At 38.6% G+C, this 21,108-nt stretch overlaps 1 protein-coding gene across 5 annotated transcripts in view; it reads left to right on the top strand.

Moving 5' to 3' along the window:
• The window catches only part of LOC113652492 (voltage-dependent calcium channel subunit alpha-2/delta-1), a 102,151-nt gene that overhangs the window by 45,715 nt on the left and 35,328 nt on the right, over window positions 1-21,108 (top strand). For 4 of the 5 annotated variants that reach the window (XM_047822503.1, XM_027161603.2, XM_027161601.2 and 1 more), the window contains exons 7-16: window positions 9,563-9,694; window positions 12,523-12,592; window positions 13,021-13,071; window positions 13,236-13,335; window positions 18,926-19,084; window positions 19,376-19,480; window positions 19,654-19,732; window positions 20,542-20,591; window positions 20,723-20,806; window positions 20,983-21,060. In XM_047822503.1, the coding sequence (XP_047678459.1) occupies window positions 9,563-9,694; window positions 12,523-12,592; window positions 13,021-13,071; window positions 13,236-13,335; window positions 18,926-19,084; window positions 19,376-19,480; window positions 19,654-19,732; window positions 20,542-20,591; window positions 20,723-20,806; window positions 20,983-21,060 (908 nt within the window). The remainder of the gene's footprint in view (window positions 1-9,562; window positions 9,695-12,522; window positions 12,593-13,020; window positions 13,072-13,235; window positions 13,336-18,925; window positions 19,085-19,375; window positions 19,481-19,653; window positions 19,733-20,541; window positions 20,592-20,722; window positions 20,807-20,982; window positions 21,061-21,108) is intronic. The other variant, XM_027161600.2, reaches the window with a different exon arrangement.

Consider the following 21,108-nt stretch of genomic DNA (forward strand, 5'->3'; position numbering starts at 1 on the left):
AAGCATTCATTTGCAGGGTTGATTGCTTACTTTGCCCCATAACAGTATGTATCATGAGTAATAATCACACAACAATCATATTTTTATGAATACGCATTTATTAATATAAATATTGAAAACAAATGTATATTTGAAAAACTTTTTCTTCTGTCACTCTCAGTGTGGTTTGAAATCTGTGATTAATTGCAGTGATAGTCCACAAAACAGTTGTTTTCTTCTACAAGGCACAGGCGAACATTGCACTTGCTACACAGTGTGTATCCCCACCATGGGTGTGGCTTGCCATGCATATACTGCTTGATGTTACTGAATCTCCTTGAAAGTAATCATCATTTCATCCACTGAGTTGTGTTCTTCAGGTACCACTTGCAGGCATCTCTCCCTGAATGAATTCAGCCATGGTCTGATTTTCCAGAGTTTGTCCTTCTTTTAAATCTCTGACAGATTCAAGGAACACAGGATAAGATGTTACTATCCTTTGTGCAAGCATTTCCAAGAGTTCATGAACAGAGAACCTGAAGAAATTTAGGAACGCATCATCAGTAGTGTACCTTTGGTTCCTAGGGCCTTTCACACTATACACCCTCCCCAAAGGCGGTCAGCGACAGGGTGATCAAACCTACGCTTGCGTCCCATACCCAATTAGTCATAGGAGTTGCCTTGTTGTTGATAGCCAACATCCCATGGGACTATGCATGGCAGAGGCGTCCTCCTCCCTGAGTCAAACATTCTTGACCGCATACCTCCTGATCCTCTCACTTCGGGGCCCAGCTGGGGTCTTTCCTCTTCATCCAGAGCCAATGACTGCTGCCTTCTGCCGCCTCCGATACAGCTCTGATTGCCGCACGCTGGCTCTGGCCCTTAATTCCCAGGTCTCTAAACAGTCTGGTCGTAGATGTTGCCACAAAACCTCTGCAACCCACCTCCACTGGTCGGACTTCTGTGTTCCAGCCATGATACCGTGCTTTGGCAGCTAGATCGGCATAGCGCAGATGTTTTTGCTCATAGGCCTCATCTACCGAGTACTCCCAGGGTACTGTGAGCTCAATAATGAAGACCTTCTTTAGCGAACAGGACCAGAGCACCATGTCAGGTCTTAGGGTGGTGGTTGCGATCTCCGGCGGAAACACAAGTTGCTGACTAATGTCAGCTAGCATTTTACAATCGCGGGCCAAGCGCAGCTGGTCTCGCTCTGATGGTGTAGAGCTGCTCTTCTGTGGTTTTGCCCCTTCGTGGACAAAAGTTGTCCATAAGGGGTGTGATGCTGCTGGGGGTGGTAGGGAGTTAGTGGCAACTCGTTTGTCCTCCAGGGCAGACGCAAGGTTTTTTAAGACTTGGTTGTGACGCCAAGTGTAGCGTCCTTGGGTGAGGCTTGTTTTACACGCTGTGAGAATGTGTCTGAGGTTAGCTGGCATGGAACAGAGGGCACATTCCGGATCTTCACCATACCATTGGTGAAGATTATCTGGTGTTGGAAGGACGTCATATGTCGCTCTGATGGAAAAGCTCAACCGCTTCGCTTCCATGGCCCACAGTTCCTTCCAACTGATCTTCCTCTTTTCCACACTGTCCACACTGTCCACTGTCCCTGGTAGCCAAGAGAGACTGCCTTAGCCCACCTTGCAGTCTCCTGCTGATGGCGTACTTCCTGCACTACCATCATCCGCCACTCTGGTGCAGTGGCCTTACTCCAGACAGCACGGCTAGGTAGCCTCCTCTTCCTTGCTGGACATGACCCACAATGTCAGCATGTCTGAGGGCTGCTATTGCCTCCTGGACTGCCTTTCCTGGCCTCCATTTGCACCTGGTTGCCAAGGTCGGTGCATTATTGCTCACCACTGGGTCTCGAGATTCATTCAGTGTCATCTGGAGCCTGGTTTTTGCACACTTGAATTCCTCTGTTAGACTGGTGAGGGGCAGCTTGAGGACACCATCTCCATAGAGGCATATGGTGGTAAGGCATCGGTCTGTGCCCTGGTAGTCTCCTCTCGACTGCAGGACTGGGAGGCTGGCTGAGTTCCACTCTTGTTGTTAGTTCCACCTCAGTTGTTACTTCGGTGCTTGAGTTTACATCCTCCATGACAGTGGTACTGATGCACTGCAAACTATGGTTTGCGTCCAGTTGCTGTGCTTCATTCGACTGATTTGATCGCTTTCGCAGAAAGCGATCAGTGCGAGGCCTCTGTCTCTCTATACTCAAACACCCCTTCTTCCCCTGGTGGATCCTCAGCCCATGATATGATGTAACTTTCCTCCAACAACAGACACATACCGGCATCTGTTTGTGGGCCGCTGTTGCAGCGTAACTGGTGACCGTTGCTGTGGTGTTCTCTTGTGCTGTACTCTCATTACTCATAGTCGTTTCCAGTCCAGTCGTTACCATGTTGTCAATCAATGAGTCATCTTCCGCCCCCACTCTCGCAGACTCTAGGGGTATTCTCGTATGTTGCCTTTCTGTAGCTAAAGCGGGTTTTTCCACCATACTGCAAAGCATGGGAAACTACAGAAATGGGATGCTAGCCCATGACTGTCCCAATGGGGTCTATTCCCTCCTGTCAGCCGTCTCTCCGTGCCGCCACAAGGACTTTCCCCTGTTTTCAGCTGACCTTTCTCAGTAGTCATTGGACAAGTCCAGATATTCAGATTCAAGGAACACAGGATAAGATGTTACTATCCTTTGTGCAAGCATTTCCAAGAGTTCATGAACAGAGAACCTGAAAAAATTTAAGATAAGTTGTTTGTAAAGTGTAATGAAGTCAACAGAGATTGGAATCTGTTGCGGGACATCACATCAGAAACAGGGGTGTATCACGTGTCTGTCTCCCAATACATACGGACTCCAGACATTTGCATAAGACCCATCTTCAGGTACATACCAAGCATCTTCTCAATTGTCAGAGCCTCAATCACGTCTTCTGTCACAATTTAGTATTGGGACTGATAAAGTCCTTTTTCAGCCAACGATATCTGGGGCAAGGTGTGTTTCTTTGGTTGGGGCTGATGTTCATTGGCTGGGCAGTCAATGGTTTTGTGGTTTTCTTTGTCCATTTCACCTGCATCTTCATTCTCTGACTCACTTGCATCAGTGTCATATGAGTCCATTTTAAAATCGCTCTCTCCATTTTGGACTGCAGCAGTCACATCCTGCACAGTGAATAGCCGACCTTTCTGCACTGGTGGCATTCTGAAATGGAAAAAGTAAAAATAAATAAATAAATTAGTGAATAATACATATGGGTCTTATATTGTAGTAGATAAACTGAAAGAATAGACTAACTAAGTATTGTCCATCAAAGTATTATCAGTTCAATGCAAATGCTAATCAGAATTCCACCACTTCATTCAAACAATGCTCTCTGGATGGCCTATTATGCTATCTACTTATCATCGTAAAAGGAACACATGCATTCCCCCATATCACAGGTTCATATTCAAGACCATTTACACCTGTCCCTGAACAATGCAACAGGCATCACCCCAAAACAACCAGAACATGCAGAGCCTGCTTTTCTATCTCCTAATGCTATAAACTGCTACTTGGGCAAAACTCAGGGCCGTTTAGATGTTAAATAACAAAAAACTACAAAGATACAGGGAGTTTCAGATACTGATCTATATGATGGAGTTTCAAATACCACATAAAATGTATTCTTGTGTGTAATTATGGTCCAATCTAAAGTAAGTACAAATTTAACAGAAAAGCACATGAGCCAGGAACTAGTTATAAGAAATTAGTTATAATGAATCATTTACAGTTTAAATTTCACTTTGTGACCATGTGAGAAATGCAGTGTCCTTACTGTATGTAATGTGTAAGGTGCACAGGCTATTTTGACAACCACTCTGGCCCAGCGTTGTTCAATCACAACATGGACTTAACAAGCTCTAAATCAAGTTTTATTAATGTTTTCCAAAATAACTAAATATGTATGTGTTCTAGACATTGTAATAAACACAGAAAAAATATGTGAGGAATTTGACTTACTTGAATCTTGAAAAATCCAGTGATGCAAAAAAAATAGAGATGAGCTCAACACGAAGTTCATGGCCAGATTACCGGACCTATAAACACTTCTTCTTTCAAATATCATTATGAGGACAAACAATAGAACCCATTAACTATGTAAATGTGGTCTTGAGAGGCCTTTTTTAAAAATTGTTAAAAGTGATGTTATTCTGCAACAGTAGGCTTTACAGTGTTTTAAGCAAGATTGACTCCTTAGCTGAGAACATATGTTCGCTGAAGGTCTACAAAGCTAAGGAAGTTCTGTATGTTAATAGAACTAATCTAACCAAAGATACTAGGAAGCATTTCAACAATTTTCACTTTAGGCAGAGCTATTAGGTTGGCCAGACTATGGAGGAACTATTACAGCTCGCTTTGCCTGCTGGGATAGTGTTTGGCCCTTGATCTGCACATGCAAATAGACTCACAACCCCTCACACACACACACACACACACACACACACACACACACACACACACACACACACACACACACACACACACACACACACACACACACACACACACACACTTACTGTATGAGAAACATAGTTAGATAATTACTACACCTTATTTGACATTAACTAATGATTAGTCCTTCATTAAAAGGCAGTGCTGTTAAACTATAAATAATTTTATTCTTGTAGCATTTAATGGATCAAGACTCTAGACTTAATTATCATTATCATTTCAACCAAATCAGCTGATTCACTTCACCAGGACTTGTATAGCGCATTCATTATATAAAGAAAAAAAATAATTGTTTATATGATTCTGTACAGATATGTTTATTTAATATTTACAGAATTAAATCCAGTGTTATTGCTTTGTAACAGTTTATAAGTTTAACAGCACTCGCTCACGCACACACACACACACACACACACACACACACACACACACACACACACACACACACACACACACACACACACACACAAACGGTGGCATGATACATCTTCACACATATTGTTTAGTCCTTATTTGCTCTGCTTTGTTCATGTGACTCCTGTGCTTTTGTTTATTTCTCATTACTAAGTCATTTATCTTATTTGGATTTTTGTCCTTGTACATCTTTTCAATTTGTACTAACTTTAGGTTTGGAAAGGGTTCCACTGTCTTAGATTTATGAACCTGTACGCTCGAGTTATCAGTGACTAATGGAAAAGTGCAGATAGAGTGTACACAAACACTCATGACCTGCTGCCTCTGGCTCCACTGTGAGACCAGAAGAACAACCGCTTGCTAACATCACAGCAGGAAGTAATACAAGTACAATGATGATCATAAATTCTGCCAAACGTTATTAACACATCAGAAATCACAAATGCCAAAAGGTATACTTTGTCCATGTGTGTTATCCTTTTTTTTCCTGCATCGGAATGACTTATTTTTGCATCTTTAATAAATTATGTTTATTAACATACAAATATAAACTTTCAATTAAAAAAAATAAAAAGTGAAACATAAAGTAAGTAAATAAATCGTTAAATGAAAGCTCAGCAGATAACGATTACTTTAACGACTTACTAGTTTTAAGCTCTTACTATAAGTAAATGTTTTATTACTGTTGTTCGGTCGGATGTTCTGTCGGACCCAAGACATGTTGACATGTAGCAGGTCATCGCTTGCAAAAGAAAGTAGGTTCTTCACTTATCTTCAGGACATAATCGCATCTACAGTACATGGTTGTGACGTGCACATGATCATATAGCACTGCTTTGGAAAAGTTCTCCACTTTAAATGTAACACTTAAAACAACTAAAATCTATTCGAATGGTATAAAACTATACCGATTATAAAACAATATGTTTGAAAGACATTTTAATGCATACATTTTCGCTTGCAAAAGATGACTCCAGGCCTTATTCTTATATATATATATATATATATATATATATATATATATATATATATATATATATATATATATATATATATATATATATATAAGCAAAAATATATTAATAATAAATTACCTTCACATGTGGAAGCTATTGAGTTACGTTAAAAGAAGTGCCTCTAAGGTTAAGTGGCTAATGCAAAATGTAATAACTAGCGGGCTAAATATATCCTACAAAATTGCCCTTACAGGATGAATCCACTCACTAATCATCATATTAGACTTCTATGTGTAATATAATGATATATGGCTTAGTGCAAAGCACTTTAATTCTTATAAAATAATGAAATTAGGGAAATAGCTTTCTAGAGTTATCTTCCATCTTTCATGTCTAATGGAGGTACGGAAAGAGCAAAAGAGCGATACATTGATGACTCTTTTACACCTGTTGAATATCATATTACTTATTGTCAGCACATATGTAATGCTCAGATCTATTGTGTGAAATATTGTGCAATATTGATGATCTACCATGTCTAATTTGCCTAGTTTGTCCCCGAGCATGTACGATTCCAACTCTCCAGCTTGTCTAAAATAGCTGCATGCATAAGTACTAACACTACCAGGACTGCAAATAAAATAAACTCAACAAGGAATGCAGAGTGTGACAAAGTAATAGCGTAGGAGTGTGAGGTGCAATTGTGCCAGTGTTGGCAACACTCTGACCTTGGGTCAGGAAGAAGCATGTGTGTGTAATGAGTCTGAGGCACACATCTAGCTTTTCCAGAGGGGAAATGGGAAAGGGTGGCGAACATTCAAGTACAAGGGTAAAGTTAATTGTCTTTAAGAGCATGTGTGTGGGTGGGTGTGTGTGTGTGTGAGAGAGAGAGAGAGAGAGAGAGAGAGAGAGAGAGAGAGAGAGAGAGAGAGAGAGAGAGGCAGTCTGCTTGCAAATGCATAAACGAAAAAAAAGGAGAATTGTACTGTGAATTGTGTGTGTGTGTGTGTGTGTGTGTGTGTGTGTGTGTGTGTGTGTGTGTGTGTGTGTGTGTGTGTGTGTGTTTGTTATCTTCGTGGATGTTGCCAGATGTCAATCAGAACTGGCGAGGATAGTGATACTAATCCATAAACATTTAAAGTCAAGAACATACATCAACCCCTGTTACGCAGACACACACACACACACACACACACACACACACACACACACACACACACACACACACACACACACACACACACACACATATATCTACACAGAGTGAAATAGTTCAGACACGTGCCTCCCGCATGGGAGAAAATTGGATTTTCTAGGATAAAGTGGCACGTCGTTTAAGGGAGAGAAGGAGTGTGTGGGCTTGTACTGCCACGCTCTAAAGAAGCAACAAAATCTCCCAGTCATTAAGAGAGACAACACTGAAAGAAACAGCCACAGGAAATGGTTTTCTCCAGGAGGGCAAGAGAGCAAAAAGGGAAATGGAATTTAATGGGTATATAGTGAGTTTGGAGCAACAAAAATACAGAATACAAATCTTCCTTTTGCATCATACTGCAATTGAACTCCTGTAATTTCACTGGAACCTTTTTGAGATTCATTGTGTGTTACAATGTTGATGATCGTTGCGTTTGTGCTGATGAAAAATAAACACACTTATCATTTCAACTACACCCCTATTTGCCATACAACCTCATTTCTGTGCTGATTTATCCAACGATTTGCTCTATGATCAAGTTTTCCTGGTGCTTAAAAGCCAAAAAGATGCATACATCATAGCAAACCCGCTTGACATCTTTCAGATCTTCGCCCAGTTTATGAAAATAAATTGTTACTGTGACGGCAACACTGAATTTTGCATGGTTCATTAGCCTTAATGTTGACACATAGACCGTTTTCCCTCTCCAATGAGCATATTCTTTAGCAGCGCTACCAGCAGGCCTGCCAGCGCATGGCCTTTTCAGAGAGATGAGAGATTTGATAAGATGATTATAGGTTTCCATGGTTCCCGCGCCAGTGATTCAATAAAGTCGATCAGCGAGTTTGCACCACTGGAGCTGTAGAGCCCTGTGTGGATAATACAGAATTATCTTGTTCGCACACACACACACACACACACACACACACACACACACACACACACACACACACACACACACACACACACTCGCAGGTGTAACTTACACCTATCTGTCTTTATCCTTCATACACTCATTTACTGAATAACAGCAATTGTGAGAAGAAGTATGGATAAATTTTGTGTTTTTGTGAATCAAAAGAGTGAAATTGGAAGCACTCGCACCTTCACGAACGTATTTTTCTTCCCTGCTATCTTGAGGAAACTGTTTGTGAGACCCAAGATGATTAGAAGAAATGTCACTGAATACACAGTAAAATATGATAACCTACTTAAATGATTGGAACGTATCTTAAACTCCAATTGCCAAGACAAATCTTGGATCTTGAACGCGACTTTACACGGTTTCAGAGAAAATAAACCTTAAAGTCATCCATTGACTCCTTATGAGTTGAAACAAAGCTTATCTTCAACTTTGCTCAAATTTTTAAGAAAAATTGGTGAACTTTTGTTTCGAAGTTTAACCGTCCTGAGATGTCTAACAGTCTAATTCTTCTTTAATTCTCTAATTTGTTAATTTCCTAATTTGTTAATTACAGGTGCTGCTTTGTGACTTTATTACTGTCCTGATCATTGTCCTAGCAGTATTTTATTTCATCCTCCTTAAAATTACAGCATAGATTAGCTTCTGATTTTCAGTCTCCTTACCTGTTATCTGATAACACTATAAAACTGTCAGAAAAGTAAAGAAATTGGTTGTTACTCTGCTCAAACTGCTTTTACTACCTTGGTATTGATATTTTGAAATGTACCGATTTTTGATCAGAAACTCCTGCTCCTGTGATCATTTTACTAACAGCAGCTTGGACATGGAAGCTTATGTTAATGTTAAATGATAGTATTTGCACAGTAACATTTAATTCATAGGTAGTGGAAATTTGGTAAGAAAATATTATTGCATTATTGGAAGGAAACAGCAGTCTCCGCACTTTGCCAAAGTTTCTGCACTGTGTAAAAGTTTTAATAATGTGTTCGTATGACTTATAAAGAACTTCATCTTCCTGAAGTACTTGGCTTTACAATCTAACTTAAATAAAGAAGAAAGAATTTACCTCCCAACACAGTTTTTGGACTGTTAAAAGTCTTAGTCCATGAATTAGTGAACCGTATTCTCCAGATGGACAACAACCGCCTAATTAATACACCTATAATGACTGTATATGACTGTAGAAAAGACATTATTCATAATAACACTCTCCGGTGTTTATAGCAGTTCATAATCACACCTTCAATTGTCACCCAAATGAATTTGGTTTCTCTCAAGGTTTCTTCCTCTTCCATGTAAGGGAATTTTTCCTTTTATTAATCTTTGTATAACATTAATATTTTGTTCTATGTTTCTTATGTACTGTGAATCTGCTTTTAGACAATGTTAATTGTTAAAAACGCTATACAAATAAATTTGAATTAAATTTAATTTTTTTTACACCATTTCTGTAATTCTCTCTAATGGCAAATATCATAACTGTAAATGTAAATAAAAGGTAAATCTATATGCGTAGCAATTCTGAAACAGGACAAAAAACAGATTTTTCTGGATGCTATAGAAACATAAAATTGTGTGTATGTCTTTGTGTCTAGCCACCATTGTGTTAAATGAACTGAACTGGACCGAAGCACTGGAGGATGTGTTTAAGAAGAACAAGGACGAAGACCCAACTTTACTCTGGCAAGTGTTTGGCAGCGCTACAGGGCTTGCTCGCTACTACCCTGGTATGCTTTTCCTTCTTTGTCTTTGTGTGTGTGTGTGTGTCATGTTTGTATTTACAGCATTTTATTTACCTCAGACAGATGTAAATTATGGAACCCATTTAGGAAACTTTTAATGAAGACTAGAATGTGGGTTAGTCTGTGTTGCCTAGAATTCAGACCAGATGTGTGAATGTGTGAGGGCTTTTACAACACATGTGGCTGGGCTTGTCTGGATGGTATAATTGTGATAACAAGGCTAAAATTCCATGTCTTTCAAAGAAATATGTTTTTTTTTCTTTTTTGCCTCCACATCAGATTCAATTGTTTAAATTTCATACAGAGCACATACCAAGTGGTTTAAGGGAGACTTTTATGGAAAGTACTTCAAAAACAAAAGGGCCGAAGAAAAGAGACTGGAGCTGAATTGTTTCTAGCTCAGACCACAGATTCCTGCAGCTTATCTCTGGTGGTCATGTCAGGAGTTTACAAAACTGTGTCTAGATTTCTAAACATATACTGTAGTATTTACATTTGAGTTGATATTTTTCAACTCACTTTGGTGGGATGCTTTTGTATGTCTTTGTCAAGTTGCATGTTATTTAATGGATTCTCACTTTCCCCTGACATATCTTTGAATGAAAAACTAAAAGTTAGTAGACTGAACAGATGCGGAATGCGGTAGATAAGCGGTAAAGGTGTTAGACTACTGATCAGAAGGTTGTGAGTATAAATCCCATTTCCACCAAGCTTTTGCTGCTGGGCACCTGAGCAAGGCACTTAACCCGCAATTGCTCAGCTGTATTACAGTATTTTCCGCACCATAAGGCGCACCGGATTATAAGGCGCAGTCACAATTATGGGGTCTATTTCTCCATACATAAGGCGCACCGTATTATAAGGCGCAGTCATAATTATGGGGACTATTTCTCCATACATAAGGCGCACCGTATTATAAGGCGCATGCTAAAACATACGGTCTACAAAAAAGGTAACAGAAGCAAAACAGTGAGTTTAGATTAACTTTATTCTACTATTTAACAACACACACCTTATTTTGTAATCAATCTTCTCCCACAAATCCATCAAAGTCCTCATGGTTAGGAAAAAACAAATGTTGTTTTGCAACATACCGGTAGTTATACCTACCGGAGGCGTGGCAAAGGTAAGCGTACGTACTGTACGTATTACGTAATGTCCTCTGATTGGTTTATCGCTGCCAGCGTACGTAGTGTATGTATTACGTCCCTGTAAATGATCCGACAGTCAATCAAGCGGAGCACTTACCAAAGTCGCACACTTTTTTACAGATTTTGGAACTCAGTGCACACATAAGGTGCACCAGATTATTAGGCGCACGGCCGATTTTTGAGAAAATTTAAGGCTTTTAGGTGCGCCTTATAGTGCGGAAAATACTGTAAGTTGATCTCTATAATAGTATCATCCATTAAAGTACCTACTACACAAGATGACAGAACTGTAAGTTTAATGTTTGTTTTTAAACATTTCTGTTAACATCTTTGGCATTTAGTTAGAAGCCATGTAGAGAGTTATGTTAAGCAAACTAATATTTATAAATTTAAGCTATAAATAGATATTATAGATATTATAATATGGACCCTCCCATCCAGTATCACCACCGGGCCAGATCCTATCAATAATCCAGTCTCACTGTGTCTCACTTGTAAATATGATGTCATGTAATGCTCTGGTTTAAATGACACTGACATTTTACTATTAAATTTATGTGCTATCAGCTCTGTAGCGTGCTCACTAAAGTCCCCAGCACACTAATGATGATGGAGTAGAGAAGCGATGAAGCACTCAGCTTATTTCAATTACTTTCAGGTTCCCCATTAGTGGCTCTTTTAGTTTGAAGTCTGCATATAAATTGTGTATTTCTATTTTAAACCTTTGTCTAAATTATTAAGAATGTAAATGTTATTTTAGAGGGCTGGAGAAATCGTGGGTCTGCTATGCTAATTTTGGTGTTTGAGTGTGTGTGCGCGCGCTTGTGTGTGTGTGTGTGTGTGTGTTCACTCATTAATCACAGCCTCATTAAATCTGACAGGGCATTACACACACACACACACACACACACACACACACACACACACACACACACACACACACACACACACACACTAATATATAACACACACACATCTAATATACAATACTGTATTTTTTAATAAAAGTTGCAAGTATTCACAGGCAATGAAAAGGTCAGATCTACTTAATCAGCTTGTCAATCATAAACACACCTCTCATATGAGCACATAGTATAAAACATGCACACACACACACACACACACACACACACACACACACATACACACACACAGCTAGGCCTTTAATATTTAGAACAGTGTGCCGGATTGTACACCCACTAGTCTGCCAGTAATTGCTCAGCTCCATCTGCTTACTTTTATTCCATCATGGGAAGAAAATAATTAACTAAATTTTTGGTAATAATTTCTGATGTAAATGCAAGAAATATATCTATATCTTCGTAGAAGCTACAAATGTTGCATTTTAATGCATGCTGTTTTGAAAAGAAATGAATCTCCTTGTCTAAATGCTACTATTAGTCATCGTATGTAATTATTCTCACCTTCATTTTCACATCTCATGCATATTAATGTGGAGTATTATGCAGGAAATATGTTAACATGTTGAATCCTGCAGCTCTGCTCATTAATTATTATATGCTACACGATGCAGCATCCCCATAATCTTATATATGTCTTACATATGATCGCATGTGTCTTATGAGATCTCATGGTCTTATTTGTCACAAAGGTTTATTTTGACCTGTCGAGGAATTTAATGATCTTTTTTTTTACTTTCAGCCTCTCCGTGGAAAGATGCCAGGAAAACACCGAGTAAAGTTGACCTATATGATGTCCGCCGCAGGCCCTGGTACCTACTTAAACCTTTACAGTTGTGTTTAAATGAGCATTAAGACTGCATAATATAAAAAAAAGTAGTACACTTTAATGCCTCGTTACTTTTATTTTAGTAAACGGAGACCCTGTGATGAGTATTGCCTTAATAGACAATGCCTAACTCCTGATTCGTTGAAATCAATAATGCATAAGCTACAGAAAACTTGAATGATTAAAACGCACATAAGAAGATTTCATTATTTCTCATAATCATTGTACAGTTTTGCTAAAGCCAGCATTGAAAAGCCATTGTTAATTAAAACAATGGCTTATTATGCAGCCTTGATCCATGTGTCGAAGAGTTTTGTAGCATTCACATGAATTACATGTTAAAAAAACACAAGTGTACAGTTCTCTGGTGTCAGTATTGATGTATTCTTCCTGTTGTGTTGTTTTATTCAGGTATGTTCAGGGTGCTGCCTCGCCTAAGGACATGCTCATTCTGGTGGACGCGTGAGTGGGTTTTATATTAGTGCATTATTCTGTTTCAGACCATGACTGCTCTTTTTTTCTGCTGTTTGTCTGCCTGTAAAGAGGCTGAATGGTGTAAATGTTGTTGCTGCTGAAGTGTGTGTAAATGTGGTTACTCAGGTGTCATGTCTATCGGTGTGTTTCAGGAGCGGGAGCGTGTCCGGATTAACTCTGAAACTCATCCGAACATCCGTCAGTGAGATGCTGGAGACTCTCTCAGACGATGACTATGTCAACGTAGTGTATGTAAGTGTGTATTTAAGTGTGTCTGTGCGTGAGTATAGTATAGAGCATAAATCTGGCTTCAGTCATAAAGGCGGAAAAATATGATGGAAGAATACGATTTTTTGATCATAGGGAAAAAAATACTCCAGCACACACTGGAGTAGTTACACACGATCGTTCTATTGCTGTGCAATGTCTCAGAAAAAAGGGTTACCCTTTCATAGGTATGTGTGTGGTGTGTCTGAGTCTGTGAGATGGACAAGGTGAAGGATGGAGGTGAAATAATGAAATATGGATCTGGCTTCAGTGTGCCACTTGAAAACAAGCTCTTAATGAAAAGGCTGCTTCAGCGGGTGGATGTGCTGAATTGGTGGTGGGCGGCTCAAGCGAGAGCTGAGAGATCAGGCACAGAGTGAGCTGAGGAAATGCCCATCTATCATTTCGCTGAAAGAAAGCATACAAAACTTGGCAGCCTGTGGCAGCGAAAAGTTCTGCAGGATTAATCAGAGCTCTACTTCCTTCTCTTTTGACTTACGCCGAAGCCGAGCCACCGTCCGACATATTCTCCCAGAGTTTGACAGATCTGACATGCTTAGTGGGAATTTTACACCCTTAGTAGACAAGCTGATGTTATGACATTTGTAGTTTCAAACGTCATGTTCAATTCATGTACTTTACAACAAGAATAGGTTTTTGTATTTTCTTTTTCCTTGGGAATTTAGAAAGATTGTTTTGCACTACAGCTTCAGTGCCATGACAGGGTGTGTTCTGTTTGAGATTTGTCAGCTGACTTCAGGAAGTGTTTGTGTGTCTGTGTGTGTGTCTGTGTGTGTCTGTGTGTGTGTCTGTGTGTGTCTGTGTGTGTGTGTGTCTGTGTGTGTGTGTGTGTGTGTGTGTGTGTGTCTCTCTGTGTGTGTGTATAAACTCAGACAAGTTTTTTTAATAATGTTTATTTAGTATCGATGAGAAAAAATCCAGAGATGCTGTGTGTGTGTGCGTGCGCGCGTGTGTGTGTGCGTGCGCGCACGTGTGTGTGTGTGTGTGTGTGTGTGTGTGTGTGTGTGTGTGTCTGTGTGTGTTAAGATAGGCAGACAGCTAAATGGATACTTGTTTTTTTCCCTTTCCTTCAGTAGGAGATAATTAATAACAGTCTATAGCAGTCTTGGTGTGCTGTGGCTATAGTGAAGCTCATAGAGCTCTGGTGCATGCTGCATGGCTAAGGTGATAGATATAAGGCTCTGGTATAGGGTGTTTGGTTCAAATGTGAGGTTCAGGGCTCAAACTGTGAAATATGGCACAGGATTTAGGTGCTGTTGCAGAAAATTTCATCACTCATGGCATTAGCGGTCAGTGAAGTAGCAACCTCGATGACACCGTGTCAGTCCGGAAGCCTCACTGGCCTTAAGGCCTCCCTCCTTTATCCATCCATCACACACGACCACAATCGATCTGAGGCACACATGATGAATTACCTATTGAAGAGAAACACAGTAGACTCCATACATATTTGCGATACACAGATAACAGGTCTGATATGCAAAGTAGGGGCTAAATTAAAAATGATAGACTATAGTATTGACCATGTCACTTTACCAAGCTTGAAAATTTCCGCAAATAACAACAAGCATGTGAAATATCTGTAGAGTAATTTGACCAATCAGAAGCACAGCTGTTATCTAGTTAGAACAAGAATCTTGGACTTCAGTGTCTGCTGCTTTATAGCTTGGCATGGACACAGAAACGCACATCTGTCCTGAATTTGGCTGACTGTCAGCTCTGTCAAGCGTGTGTCTGTGCACAAATGCAGCACCTTGTCAACTATTTTAGCAGAGAATATTTTATTTGCATGCTTCTGTGACACAGACACAGAGCTTGAGTTTTTGGAGGATCACATCTTATTTAAACACTTATGTGTATGTGTTGCTGCATCTGTAAAATGTTAAATGTTAATAATTTGAAAGAAATAATTCTGATCTTATAAACTATGTTTTGTTTAATAATCTATTTCGCATAACAGATGTTTATTTATTAGCAAACAAAACACAACAGTAACTGAATTTACACAAATGAACCAGATCAAAAGTTTACATACGATGGATTCTTAAAGGTGGGGTCTCCATTGTTTAAAAGCCAATGTTGACATTTAAAATCACCAAAACAAACATACCCCTAACCCAAATGGGTCCCACCCCTGTATCGATAGCTCCACCCACACATACATACGTACCCCAGGCAACTAATGGAAAGAAATGTGTCTTTATCATAGCTGAAAGGAAGAACAATACGATTGGAGATAAACAAACAAGCAAAAATGATACACAAGCATGATCATGCAAAGGACGCAGGCATTCCCGCTCCTTCAGTTCTCTCCAGCGCTGGAAAGCTGATCCTATATTAACACGGGCCTTATCGTAAGCCTTTCTTTGCTTTCTTTCTTTGTTTTTATCCTCCATGTCAATGTTAAAACCGCTTTCTGCTAATGTCACACATGCCCACTGAACACTCTTTCCGCCTTTATCGACAAGATACGCCCCTTTCTGCTCATTGGCTACACGTTTGCTTTGTATTTGTTTCGTTTCGTGGCCCAACGCAGTTTTCTGAAGCATTTCTCAAATAACAGAGACCCCACCTTTAATACTGTGTGTTGTTACATGGATGATCTATTTTTATATTTTGGGATAGTTCTTGTTCTGAGCATTAAACCTGCTCACAGTTGTTCAGAACAGTCCATCAGGTCCTGTACATTTTTTCCCACCATCTTCTAACTAATATGATTGTGAGATCTATGATACTACTATTACAAAAAGGTTCAAAAGTTTACTGATGCTCAAGAAGGCAACATAATAATGTTGTGTGTGTGTGTGTGTGTGTGTGTGTGTGTGTGTGTGTGTGTGTGTGTGTGTGTGTGTGTGTGTGTGTGTGTGTGTGTGATTATGCTTGATAGTTTGCAGAGAGTCAACACAGGCATGAATCCAAATTTATAGAATATAATTGCAACCTCTTTTGCGATCTCAGTATGGCACAGTTTGTCTTCTGATTTAAATCAGTAGCTTTCCCAAGATACACTTTATCTCCTTAAAAAGTAAACAGTCTGGCCTTCTCTAATTCCCCTTTTCCCTCTTCACATAGTGTTCTTCAGAGATTAGTCCTTTGGTCTTTTCCTGTTTCACATCATTAGACATAACAATATCAGCTTTGCATCTTAACCCAATGTTTACTTCCCGTCATTGTGTAATGTGTCGAGTTCAAAAGCTGTAATGTGCATACATGTTGTTATTCATGTTATCAAAGGGTTATTATTATTATTATTATTATTATTATTATTATTATTATTATTATTATTATTATTATTATTATTATTATTATTATTATTATCATCAATAGATTATTAGGGATACACATACTAAATGTGCAGGAAACCTTTTATTTTCTTGTTATTATTTTTTTGCTTTAAATGAATTGTGCACAGGAGCTTTAAGCCAAAGAGACAGGGAAGTCGGTACATGAGACATGAAAGCAAAATGGGCCCGAGTTACCTAATGATAGTGCAGGGTTTTACATTTTGTACGATATCTCAGATTCACTTTTTTTCACTGGTTCCTTGCGTTCTCTGAAAATATCCTCCACCAACTTAGATTGTTTCCTGATTTTATCCAACGCACCAATGTCTCTGTGTAGGATGTTTAGCCTATGATTTTAACTTTGATGGAGCAAGCTGTGATCCTCAATATTTCTCAGTGTTATGCTGAAATGCATAAATAATATGGCTGCAAATCACATATCATGTCAATCAATTCGAATGAGGTGGAGCCTAATGTACAGCTGTAACTCATGACTGCTTGTGCGACTGCATTGCGAGATGGTCGTTAATCTATCTAAAATTCGGTGAAACTGAAGAATATCCAAAAAATAAAAAAACAACAAACTGTTTATTAACATTTTTTTTGGCCGTACATCCAATCAGTTTCTTTGTCTTTTGTTGTTTTCTGTTAGAAACTACACAACTATTGTTGTTGAGTATTTTTTTTTTATAAACACACATCTATTGGGCAGTGGTGGCTAAAGCGGTTAAAGCTCTACAGTAGGGTGAGGATTGGGGTTCAAGCCTCAGCACTGCAAAGCAAGGCCCTTAACCCATTTCTGCTCCAGGGGTGCTGTATCGTGGCTGTGCTGTAATATATATGTGACAAAATAAAGGCTTTTATTCTTTGCTTTTATTTGATTGTAGCTGTTTAGTAGATGACCGGCTGTTTCTTTAGAGCGGTATTGTCTAAGCTCCTTGCTAGCACATAGGATGCCCTGTTGTCCGTGTATTATTTTTTATAACTGCTGAGCATGTTCATGTGAATATGGCATTTAGAGTGAGTGCGGAACAATGAGAACCAGAGAAATTGGTGAATAAATAGTTAATAATTCCAGATAATGAATGGAGCAGGATATGGGTGCGGTGAAATCTTCTTTTGATTCAAGTAATTGTCAGGCATCAAGTCAAATATTCCGATTTACTGAAGCTCTATCACACAACATGTTAGCGCATTAGAGCATTAGAGCATTAGTTGAGTTGTTTGTGAATACTGAAGCATCAATAACGAAGTGTCTTCTGAAGCAATAGATGTACCAGATATACCAGTTTGTTTTCAAGAGCAATGTCTGGCTGCAAATAGAGGTTATCGCTTCTAGAAGAAAAAAGAAAAAAGCCTGTGTTGTAACATTCAGTGGAAGTTCTCGCAAGATCTCATATGGTTTCTGAACTGCAGGGGTGTTGCGAATGAATGTGTTCGTGTGTATGTGCGTATGCTTCTGCGTCATCTTCAGCTCTATTTAGAAGAAATTGTCTTTTGGGAGTACTGAGTCATTTAGGGTCTGTATGGTGATGGTGACACACTGAACATCACTGAGATATTCAGGGCTAGAGGCACTAATTTCCCCATGACTCATCGCTGTAGCTAAACAATTAATTACTCCTTGGAGGGAACCCACTGAAAAGCCTTTATTTTAAATGCCAATATAAACAGAAAGGGAGGTTATCCTGTGTCATTAAGCCATAGATGATGTTTGATTCGCAATTCTTCTAACGTCATGTACATATTCACTTATAACCGCACTGACCCCGTTTGACCCTATTGACCTTGTTCTTTTATTCCCATATTTTCCTACAATCGTGTTTGTATAATTATGTTTCTGTCTATTGTGTTTGTACAATTTACTGAGTACCACAGCCTTTTTTTTTATCACTCTTTCCCCTTTTCCCAACTCTCTGTCTCTCAGTAATAGGATTGCAAAGGTCAACAACTTTAAGTGACATCACACACGTCACAGAAATCCATTTCAGAGACAAAGAGATGAAACCTTTAAGTTAATCCAATCTGTCAAACCAAATATAGCTCATTATTTAGTCTATATCAGTTTGAATGAATGATACAAACTGGCTTTAAACTCGCTTTGGGTTTTGATGGGAAAGCTAAATATATTTTGTAAGTGACATTAAAACAGTATTCTCTGTGCGTGCGTGTGTGTGTGTGTGTGTGTGTGTGTGTGTGTGTGTGTGTGTGTGTGTGTGTGTGTGTGTGTGTGTGTGTGTGTGTGTGTGTATGCACATCTCTTTTACCAGTTTAACACAAAAGTGGACAACATAGCATGTTTCAACCATCTGGTCCAGGCCAACGTTCGCAATAAGAAAATCCTGAAAGATGCAGTGCAGAACATTACAGCTAAGGGGATAACCAACTACACAAAGGGCTTTGAATTTGCCTTCAAACAGCTCTCAGATGTGAGAGTTTATTTGATCTTTCTATTACGCTTGTCACTATTATCTTTCATCATGTTTTTTTCTCTTTTAACACTCAGTACACATTCAGCAAGACATTAATTCAATGATGAAACAAATGTTTTCCTAGAGACATCATCATCATCATCATCATCATCATCATTGCATGTCCTCCCTGGAACTACTCTTAACTCAATGAGGAACCTGTCGTGCAATTTTATTATTGTGTTATTATTGTGTACTGCTCTCTGCTGGCGCTGGTTTGTAACTGCAGGTGATGGGAATGTATTTTAGCAGAATGCAACAAGAGCTTACTGCAACAAAATCATCATGCTGTTTACTGATGGAGGAGAGGAGAGAGCTCAGGAGATCTTTAAACGATACAACAGTGATAAGAAGGTCTCTGTTAATGTTAAATCAATAATAATAATAATAATAATAATAATAATAATAATAATAATAATAATAATAATAATATAATATGTGGTATAATGTGGTATGCATGTGTGTGTTTCTTTCTTTCTTTCTTTCTTTCTTTCTTTCTTTCTTTCTTTCTTTCTTTCTTTCCTCAGGTCCGTGTCTTCACATTCTCTGTTGGCCAACACAACTACGACACAGGACCTATACAGTGGATGGCTTGTGACAATAAAGGTAAAATCTTGGAGCATTATGGTTTTGTCATGAACAGTTTATTTCAAATTGAGTATTTAGTTTCATTCATTTTTTTCTTCTTTTACCTGTTAAACCTGTCGTCCGCAGCATTCTGTTTATTTTTCTGATTTTTTTTTTCTGATTTTTTTTACACTTTGTAATTTTGCCCTTGACTTGCACTGAAAATGCATCTTTTTTATACTTAGAGTACCACACCTTATATAACTTTCCGAGTGATTGTTATCGTTCTATATAATAAGAAATATCTAATAAGGAATAAAGTTTACAATTTCACTGAAAATGACCGAAAAACCTAAAAGTTTAGACTGTTAGCAGCTGTGAATAAATAAAAAAAAAAAACAGATGTAATAACATATAACACAACATACTAAAAATTACATATGCATTGTATATACAGTATGTATATATGTATGTATATATGTACGTATGTATGTATCCATATATGTATGTATGTTGTAATTTATTTGTTTGTTCGTTCATTTTGTTTGTATTTTATTTATTCATTTGCTTTTTTTCATATTTACTTTCTGAATGCACACTTCTAAACATGATAAAACCTTTTTTCTTCAAACAATAGAACATTTTCTATTTTCTCTTTAACAGTAATATACTGTATTGTAATAATAATATTACAGTAATAATATTATAGTAATAATATACATCAGTAAGTTACTAAAACTCGCCTTTCCTGCTGTCTCCCTCTAGTGGTGGAAACATGCTGCGCAATGTTTGATGCAAATCAAAGCATGCACAGAGAAAAAGATTAACGCATCTCTGATTGGTTTCAGGTTACTTCTATGAAATCCCTTCTATTGGAGCAATCCGCATAAACACACAGGTTTTGTACAAAAACAAGGATTCTACCTCATGCTATTTAATCTTATCAGCAACTTTTTGATTTACAAATTAACCACCTAATGATGATAAGCACATTGTTGATCAGATCATTTTATGCTCCCTGTTGTACAGGAGTATCTGGATGTCCTGGGCAGACCTATGGTGCTGTCTGATGCTAAACAGGTGCAATGGACCAACGTTTACCTGGACGCCTTGGTATTTTGCACATTATTATATTATGATTTATATTTCTGTGTAGGCTAACCCTAACCCTAACATTAGTTTTTTATTTGTTTTATAGACTTGTGTGTTTCATATCAAAATGACAACATATTGAGTGATAAGGTCTGATAGAAATGTTACAGCACCTGTTGTTTTTTTGACCTTTTCAGGAGCTGGGTCTGGTCATCACAGGCACTTTACCTGTCTTCAACAAGACTAAATCCAGAGAAAACAGCTCGCGCATCCAGGTCTCACTGAACTCACTGATCTCCAAACTGACCTAGAAGCTCTAAGCA

Source organism: Tachysurus fulvidraco, chromosome 13 (genome assembly GCF_022655615.1).
Source record: "Tachysurus fulvidraco isolate hzauxx_2018 chromosome 13, HZAU_PFXX_2.0, whole genome shotgun sequence".
NCBI lineage: Eukaryota > Metazoa > Chordata > Actinopteri > Siluriformes > Bagridae > Tachysurus > Tachysurus fulvidraco.